Source organism: Caenorhabditis briggsae (assembly GCF_000004555.2).
Source record: "Caenorhabditis briggsae complete genome, chrIII, whole genome shotgun sequence".
NCBI lineage: Eukaryota > Metazoa > Nematoda > Chromadorea > Rhabditida > Rhabditidae > Caenorhabditis > Caenorhabditis briggsae.
The window spans coordinates 6237900-6247212 of NC_013490.2; the positions used below are offsets into that span (position 1 = coordinate 6237900).

The 9313-nt window shown below is 36.3% G+C and overlaps 1 protein-coding gene across 1 annotated transcript in view; it reads right to left on the minus strand.

The window, feature by feature from the left end:
• Positions 1-1741: 1741 nt before the first annotated feature.
• Positions 1742-9313, minus strand: part of Cbr-twk-31 — a gene marked incomplete at both ends in the record, with an annotated part of 12142 nt that continues 4570 nt past the window's right edge. Inside the window, 17 exons of the mRNA XM_045243872.1 lie at positions 1742-1852; positions 2315-2440; positions 2702-2840; positions 3630-4165; positions 4214-4475; positions 4522-4817; positions 4865-5017; positions 5062-5211; positions 5530-5707; positions 5759-5826; positions 5873-6115; positions 6165-6307; positions 6616-6833; positions 6878-7019; positions 7279-7469; positions 7513-7605; positions 7716-7843. Coding sequence (XP_045095112.1) covers positions 1742-1852; positions 2315-2440; positions 2702-2840; positions 3630-4165; positions 4214-4475; positions 4522-4817; positions 4865-5017; positions 5062-5211; positions 5530-5707; positions 5759-5826; positions 5873-6115; positions 6165-6307; positions 6616-6833; positions 6878-7019; positions 7279-7469; positions 7513-7605; positions 7716-7843 — 3177 coding nt within the window. The remainder of the gene's footprint in view (positions 1853-2314; positions 2441-2701; positions 2841-3629; positions 4166-4213; positions 4476-4521; positions 4818-4864; positions 5018-5061; positions 5212-5529; positions 5708-5758; positions 5827-5872; positions 6116-6164; positions 6308-6615; positions 6834-6877; positions 7020-7278; positions 7470-7512; positions 7606-7715; positions 7844-9313) is intronic.

Below are 9313 nucleotides of genomic sequence, written 5' to 3' on the forward strand. Positions count from 1 at the left end.
CGTTTCCCTCGTTTTTATATAAGTTCCCCCATCATCTTCCGCCCCTACAGTAATTCCATCTTCTCAGTTTTTATTTTACAATTTCCTCGCGGAATGTCATTGTTTCAGTAGGAGGTGACAAGCCCGAAATGGGATCATAACACTGACACAAAATCAAGGACAAACAAAAAAAGGACTCTTAGTTGGAGTAGTTGAGAAAAGGAAAGGCAAGTTCGAGATGACAGACAAGTTATGAGATACTGTTTTAATGGGAAATGTAAAACTACGTGACACTTTCGTTTTTTTAGCTTATTAAAGACCTTGAGTCCAGCTGAATCTAGGAAGATGGTTGACTTAGAAAATTCACCTGCTCAGATCATAACAACTGTTGAAAATTTTTTCTCGGACAATGCGGGGAATAGTTGAATTTTCATACTTTATTGTAGAAGTGATGTTCCAACGGACCTAAAGTTTTAAAAATTCGAATAGGTTCGATGTACCCTCGATGTACCCTTTTTCGATGTACCCTTGGATCGTGGGCCGTCTAGGGGTTGTGCGACTGTTTTCTGCATTTTGATCGCTTAGAACTTTTGGAGAAACACAGGCACACATGGTTTTCCAATATCCGAAGGGATCAATCAAGATCATGTAATTGATTCTGGTAAATAAACAATCAAACATTTCCTTAATTTTTGTGGTATCCCAAATCCAAAGATTGGCAATCAACGAATTATCGACAACAAATTCTAAAATTTTGTATCTCAAATTGACATCCCCTGTATCTGAAAGTTCGGTTCTGACGTCTTCGGAAGCCGACAATATCGATAATTCTGGTTTGATTCGGACCAAAAACAGACGTCTTCAGATTCTGAAGAGAAAATGGTAGATTGACTTATCAAAAAAAATCTGAAATCGGCAATTTTCAGACCGCACCGTTGAAACGCCCGAAAATGGAAAATGAGCGGATGACGCTTTGCAGAAAATTGCAGAAAAAAATTGGATTTTTTCAGAGAATTTCCTAGACTAGGAAACTCTGAAATTTTTATCTAGAAAATGGTAATTTTCACGGCTACGTTTCGGGAAATTTCTAAACTTTGAGTAGCAAAAAGCAGATACTATAGTTTTTGTTTTTTGGTTTGTATTCTGAAATTTTTAACATTTTCAGCCTAAAAAGTTACGATTTTTCGAATTTTTTGACCCGAAACAGTTAGAAAGAATCGGATTTTTCCCTAATTTTTCTTGAAATTTACCAGGAATTCCATCATCGAATAAAACCGAAACCCCTTGATTTCTGATCATTTTCATCAGATAGTTCGGAGTTTCTATTCCGAGAAAGACTAGTTACATTTTTTGAAAACTGTCTCCTTCTGATGACTCATGAAACTATTCCCAATTTGCTTTTTGCCCCTAATCCAGTTCCACGTGTACATATTTTAAATTCCGTTTCTCCCCATTTGACCTACTTGGGGTGTGCTCGACAGATGTTTGTCTTTGCTTTCACCTCCTCCCACTCAACTTTCATTCTCTCTTCCTTCCGATTCTCATTCAATTAACAATAGGAGACAACATTTCCATAACACAAAAGAAGAACGTAACTGTAGACTAGAAACATAAGAGAATGAGCAAGAAAAATGGGGAGCAATAATAGAGTATTCCGGAAGAAGCATATTTTAAGGTGTAGACAGAAAAAAGGGGGGAATTCAAAAAAAATCAAGAAAACCGTATTGAAGAACACTACCGGTATTGAATGAAAAAAGAGGCACTAAAGAACATCTTGATCCAGAGAATATTGACGAATTATTTTGATTGGACTCTGTCGATTTGTCGCTGGATTATGAATACCTTTCTCGTGTTGAATCACATAGTCAGAGACCTGCAGTTTCCAAATTTAAAAAGTTCAGTTGCTGACATACAGTACCGGTCAATATGATCTACAAAAACGTACTTTTCAGTTCATTTCAAACATTTTCAGAAGTCTGGAGCTCGGCTGTCAAGTGTCCGATCATTTTTAAAACTTTGAATTAACAGAATTTTTTGAAAATTACATATTTTCATTTCATTTCTAAGACACCCTATTTTGTCCATTTTTGTACTGAAAACTTGAAAAACAGGTGTGTTTCAAAAATCAACAAATAGCTGAAAAATTAGGATTTTTCGAAAAATTCAAGAAAAGGAAAGATTTTCATCTATGTTTGTTCTCCTTCCTCCAAAATTTTCAAATTGATTGGAAACTTGACAGCCGTGCTCTAGAATTTTGAAAATGGTCAAAATGGCGGAAAATCAACTAAAAGATACGCTTTGTTAAACTTATTGAACGGTACTGTAAATGAAATACCTTTCCACGAGAAATTCCAGTTGGAAGAGATGGATGTCTGGCGAGAATTCCTCGCTGTTTACATGGTCGTTTCGGCGAAATTGACCGACTTTTTTCGGAGCTCTGGAAATGGATTTTTAAAAGACACTCTCCTTTTGAAGAGAATAAATATGTAATGAAACACAAAAAATTAGATTTGGAAAATTAGAAATTTTTAGAATGTTATAAAGTAGTGGCTGTTGATTAATTAAGAAGTTAATCAATGTGACTTGCTACTTGCTACTTCAACTTACCCTTCGGTGGAGATTCCTCTTCAATCTAAATGTGATTATTAGATGTGCAAGAATAAAAGGTATAATAATTGAATTCAAAAATTGAGAAAATAAAAATAAGAAAGTTTTTTCTTACCAAAACTTCTTTCAAAAGTTCCGCATCCATGGATTGTCCAGTTTGAGATTCTCCATGTTTCAGATCTTGACGTGACTTCCTTCGGCTTGCACGACGTCCACCGAAGTAATAATGACTGCGTTCAGATGGGCGGTCGCTTCTGGAAATATTACGTTTTTTAATCTTTAGAAGTGTTCTGGCTTAATGAGCATTTTCAGAACTCATCATAAAATGTTTGAATCTCATAACTACTAGCGTAAAACCTGTAATAGAAGGGTCCAAAGTTTGAGCTGATTCATCTCGGTTTCTGTGAAAAATATCAAAAAATGTCAACTGACAAAAAACTTCTGATATTCTGATAAACAACTTATCAGTAGAAAATTTTCCAAAATCTTTCACAGGAACCGAGATAAACTGACTGATAAAATATTGGTGATATTCTGATGAACAAATTATTAAAGGAGGCCAGACACCAAAAAAAAAAGTTTTCCTGATATTTTGCATAGAGAACCCCCATGAGGGGTTGAACTCATGACACGCAGCTCAGGGGTACAGCGCCGCTACCGGCTGAGCTACGGGGGCGCGAAAGCGTCTGACGACCGATGGTCTACATAAGCGCGGCGCGATTTCGTCCCCCGAACTGTCCCCCGAAATTTTTGCTGTCTCGCCTCCTTTAATTGAAGTTTTAGGGGCCCTTCTATTACAGGTTTCACGGCAACTCTATTTAGTCAGAAGATGTATTTTCTTCAAGTAGACTCAATTACAGTGAAACCTGTCAATTACAGTGAAACCAAAAATTTCCGTACGTTGTTAGTGTAAAATATTCCAGAGAGTCTATAATTTCAAGTTACCGAATTTTTCAACGAACATTTTCCGAAACTAACAAAAAAAGGAAGTACCCCTGTAATGGAAGAGTCAGTCCTTCTAATACAGGTTTTAATGTACTCACTTGAACGGTTCGACTTCTTTGGAAGACAACGGCGCTGCTGCACAAACTGGCAAAAATTGTGTTTTGTTATTCCTATACTCATCCAGTCGTCTCGCGATTTTCAGATAAGAATCATCGGTTTGCACTATCACTTCTTGTCTTGTCTCTTCTTCAAATATACTTGTACCCATTCCACTGGTCGACGAACTTCTTGCTCGAGTACTGTAGGGTTCTACAGATAACCGATCACATCCTGGGGGTGGAGAATATTGAGTACTCATTGAGACACTTGCCGACATATTCGGAGCTATAAATGTCTTTTTCTTCTTTTTCTCAGAATCTTTCAAAGATTCAGAAGCAGATGATGTATTGGAAGACGTTAAGACATCTGAACCCAAAGACGACGCTTGACTATTCTCCTCTTTTGACACCTTCTTTTTCTTCTTATCCTTTGATTTTCCAACGTCTTCTGATATCGATGTTTGTTGTGATTCGTCTTTTCTTTTTAGAATTTTCCCGAACCAATCGCTGATCGATGTTTGCATACTTCGATCATCCTGAAAAATATGATAAGATACGAAGAAACTTCCAGAGTATCAGATTACATAGTCAGCAGACTTTTCAATCGGCGATGTGTTTTGATCTCTTTGGTTAGCTGTCGAGACGACGGGGGACACCATTCTGTCCATCATTTCGATTCGAACGCTTTGTGACGTTTCCTGAAACATCACTTGTTTTTTCTGTCTACTTCTCATGTGTATAGTTACAGTTTCCGCGTCATCTCTTCCTACTGGTGACGTAACGGTTGATCGTTGTATCAGTTGTGAAGTACATGGATCTGTGGCAACATTTACCAGATTTTGTCTTCTATAAAACATTGACGGAGATTTAAGATGGTTTCGGAAAAACTCACAGCGAGGTCTGCGTCTCCTCTTCTTGCATACTGTTTCCAGGGAAGGGGGAGGTGGACATGGACCTCATCTGCTTCTGCTTCTGTTCTTTTTTAAAATCTTCACAGAGAGAAACAATTGGTGACGTGGCAATTGAATTACGGGAGGGAGGAGTTGTGGAAGTACTCGAATTAGCTGTAGAGGATCTAACAGGTACTGGAAGAGTCAAACTTGTGAGCTGGGATTTATCCTGGAAATTTGTCTCATAGTCCTTTCCAACACCAACATCAGTTATCTGCTTCAAGGCTTCCTGGCTGTTCTGAAAAAAAACTCAATTTCACTTTTTTAATTTACCATCTCCCTGACCTGATAAAACGAATTACTCATCGCCTCACAAATCTTATTGATCTCCTCTGGTGACAATCCACGTGGCAGATCGAGAGCTTCCGAATGGACTGGGGAATCTTCCATGAATGCCGACGTAGCCATTTCAACAATTGGCGGGCGGACTCGTTGGGTCTAAAAATATTTTGATTGAAAAGTTTGTGAAGATTAAAAAATACCTGTAGATTTGCAAGTTTTATTGCGATTTCATCAATTTGAAACTGGGCCAAATCGGTTTGTGCAACTCCATCTGTACGAGTTTCTGGAGCTGGACGAATAGGTGAATGGTTTTCAACAGATGGAATATCACATTGACAGTTCGCGCATGCCTGAAACAAACGATACTGGATCCTCAAAAATTGTGTTTTCCTAAGCGATCCACAATTTTTTAGTACCGCAAAACCAGCAATAAAAGCCCGCAATGTCGAATTCGAGTTATTTTTTCTTGGCTCCTATGCAAGTTATCAAAAATGTGTCAACTATAAAAACACTTCTGATATCATGACAAGCAATTTATCAATCGGGCATTTTAATACCTTTCCCAGGAATCTCAAAATTTAAAATTATGAAGGCCTTCTATTACAGGTATTACGGTATTTCTGGACTCCCGAATTTTGCTTGAATTTTACTAGTTCAGTGTCCCTCACCATTTTGTTTTTCTTTTTCATTTCAGGGGAACTCATTGAGTCCATTGGCAAACTAGTTGCATCCGAAATCGAATCCCTGTAGTCGTTAGATCTTCTGGAAATCGATGTGGCATCGTTTCTTTGTAACTTTAACTCTTCCATTTTCTCTGATGGTCCGACAGTTTCATCGACCATTTGCCTGAAATAGATATATCTTTTTTGTAATCTGATATGATTCTTTCTCATTTACCTCGACCATTGAGTCTCCCGATGCTCTTCCGGCTTCAAATCATTGCTCATTGGATCACAAGCCATGCTCTAAAAATAGAAAATAACGAAAAAATAATTCTTTCAGCAGATTTACCTGTTCATACTTCTCAACTTGAGTCGACATTCCTCGATTCGAAAGTTCGGTTTGAATCTCTTTACTTTCTTTGAGAAGCCGCTCAAACTTTTCCACAGTATTCTCCAATTTATTATTTTGCTGTCCAGACATTATAGTGGGCCCAACGAGCTGCATCCACGGCGACTCCTTCTCCAATATCTTTTTATAAAGTTCTCCTTTATCCGGAAATTCTCCATTTTCAATTGCTTGGGTGTATTCTCTCTGGAATTTCGAATTTGGAATTATATTTTTAAAAAATCTGGGTTCTTACTTGAATTTTCTTGATCAAATGATACAACCACTCTTCCATTTTGATTTGGACAACTGATATAAACATGGAAACGATACTGAGTCCGACGATGACAAGAACAAACATGATGATGAACATATGGGGTTTGTCCGGTACGATGTCTCCTGAAAATCAAGACTTTTGCGAATTTTCGAGTTCTTATCATTTACTTTTTTTTCGAGTTCTTATTAGTTCGAGTTCGTATTTTTCGAGTTCTTATTAGTTCGAGTTTTTATTAGTTCGAGTTCTTATTTTAGGCTGTTATTGACTTTTTGGTTTTAAACCGATAAACAGTATCCTTGAAAATACCGTAAACACTCTCATAGACTGTTTGAGTAGTGTTCTATTAAAGTGTTTACGGTATTTCGAAAAGAGATTCACAGAAATTTTTTTCAGCAATTTGTTTTTATTCAAAAATAAAGAAGAAACTAACCAAGACCAATTGTGGAAAGTGAAATACAGAAGAAGTAGAGACTGGTAAAAAATGTCCATCTAGTCTCCCAGAGCAAGAAAAGCGATGAGCATCCACAAACATAGACAACACAAATGAGCAATGCCAACCAGATTGGAATAGTTCTCGACTCGAGTTCCAGCTCCTCTAACCCTTCTAATCCCATTGGATTTCCAGTCTCCAACGCTTCCAGCTTCGCTCTGAAATTACTTCACATCCTGTACATTCAGTTTGATATTCTTACTTAATTTTCTTTCCTCTCAATCGATTCGTCGTTTTCTTTGCCTTTTCTTTGATTCGAAGACGATGTTGTTGCCAAGAAACCGAGAGTGAAGTTGTCATCCATTTTCCGCATTTTGAGAGAATTGCGAGCACCAGCGGGATACCTAAAAACACTGGATTAGAAAAGTGATCTAATGATATATCGTATTTCCTCATCTCGTCAACTTTGAGCTCAATTATCTCGGTTCCTATGAGAGATATCGAAAGTTTGCCCACTGATAATGTATTTTTGATATTGTGATAAACATTTATCAGTTGGAAAATTGTGATATCTTCCGAAAGAACGGAGATAATTGAGCTCAAAGTTGATTGTTTGGAGAACAGTTATCCTTATACTCAAAGATCCAAAAGACCCACACTTACCAACAATTGCATAGATCACAGATGCAGCTCTTCCAAGTGCAGTTCGCGGAGCAATATTACCGTATCCAATCGTTGTAAATAAAGTTCCCACATAGAACAATGCACCCCAATAATCCCAATCCAAACATTCCGGTAATCGAACTTTATGAAGTCGTTTCTCATACTCAATGAAGACATCTCTGAAAGTTTCTCTCATTTATTTTTGACCCAATTTTTTTTTCTCCCGTCACAAACTCAAAGTTTGGAGTGGATCCCTGTCTGAACACCATTGATGTAATCCGTTGAAAAGTGTCATTTCGAAGCATCCGGAGATCGGTTCTCTCTTTTCTGCAAACAAGAAAAAAACGTTGAAATCAGAGATTGTTGATCAATTGGTAGAGAAAAGCAATTAGTTAAAATGTCAACGGTTAGAAAAACAAACGAAAAAAATAACTTACTGCTTGACCTCTTTTTCGTAATCATGTTCAAAATAATAAAAGACCCAGGCACCCAGAAATGAGTAGAGGATCAGAAGAACACTGGCTGAGATACGGTGTAGTTTGTATTTGTCGTAGTAGTATTTGCACTGAAAATTTTGGGATGATATTATTATAGATTTGAAGGCGGGAAGTGCCTCATGCAAATTCTAGGAACTAGAAAAATAAGACTTGCCGTGAGTACTTCTCGAAAATCCGAGAATCCATGCGAAGTTTTTAAAACCCCTATACATGCACTTTGAGGTCAATTATCTCGGTTCCTGTTAAAGACATCAAAAAGTTTCCAACTGATAAATTGTTTATCATAAAATCACAAATATTTTATTAGTTGTCACATTTTAAATATCTCGTATAGGAATTGAGATAATTCAGCTCAAACTTGACAGTGTGGGCCCATCTATTAAAGGCTTTACGGTAAGTTACTGTGTGCACGCTCTCTCACAGAACAATTCCGAACTGCAAATTAATTTTTGATCTACAAAAAAAGTTTGGCGCGATCACAATTGCAGGTCTAAAACCATAATTTCAGAATTTTTTATCTGATTTTGTGGAGTTCCAAGATGATTCAAATGATTCTTTAAAAATTAATTAGTGTTTATAGATTCATGTATGGTTGTTTTCCGGAAGAAAAAAAATATCAAAAATGGTCATTTTGAAAGTTATTTGTTGAAAAAATCTATCTCCTCTTTTAGTTTTTGACATTTCTAGGAGTTCTATAGCTCAAAAAACCGCAATTATTTTTTTCTACATTTTCTATGGATGAATTTTTAATTTGTCTGATAAAACTTTTTTATAATTCAAAAACCTCATGAAATTGCACAAAATAGAATTTTTGCGTTGTTTTTTGATTATAAAAAAGTTTTATCAGACAAACTAAAAATTCATCATAGAAAATGTAGAAAAAATGATTGCGGTTTTTCTGAGCTATAGAACTCCTAGAAATGTCAAAAACTGAAAGAGGAGATAGATTTTTTCTGTAAAAAACTTTCAAAAATGACCATTTTTGACATTTTTTTCTTCCGGAAAACGACTATACATGAATCTATAACCACTAATTAACTTTTAAAGAATCATTTGAATCATCTTGGAACTCCACAAAATCAGATTAAAAATTCTGAAATTATGGTTTTAGACCTGCAATTGTGATCGCGCCAAATTTTTTTTTTCTGTAGATCAAAAATTAATTTGCAGTTCGGAAATGTTCTGTGGGAGAGCGCACTTGGGTAGATTCTTCCCAATTTTTCTAGCGAAACTTTTAAAACCCCATTTTTCTTGAGTGTAAAAATCCTGGAATCGTTTGGTCTGGTTAAGTATCTGTCGTTAAGGTTCAGTTCAACCTCTGAACCCATTCAAGTGTTTATAGTTGTAAGCTTATGATCTCCTTTTTTTTTAAATTTCGGGTCGTTTAAAAAATTCTGCCTGTAAACAGTGAGGCACAAAATCACCCCGACTGCTAAAAACGAGAATATATTTAGACATACGTACCTTAGAAGCACGAAAATTGTTAAAAATGTAACTTTATAATTGATAATTGCTTTATAATTTCTACTGGAATTTTT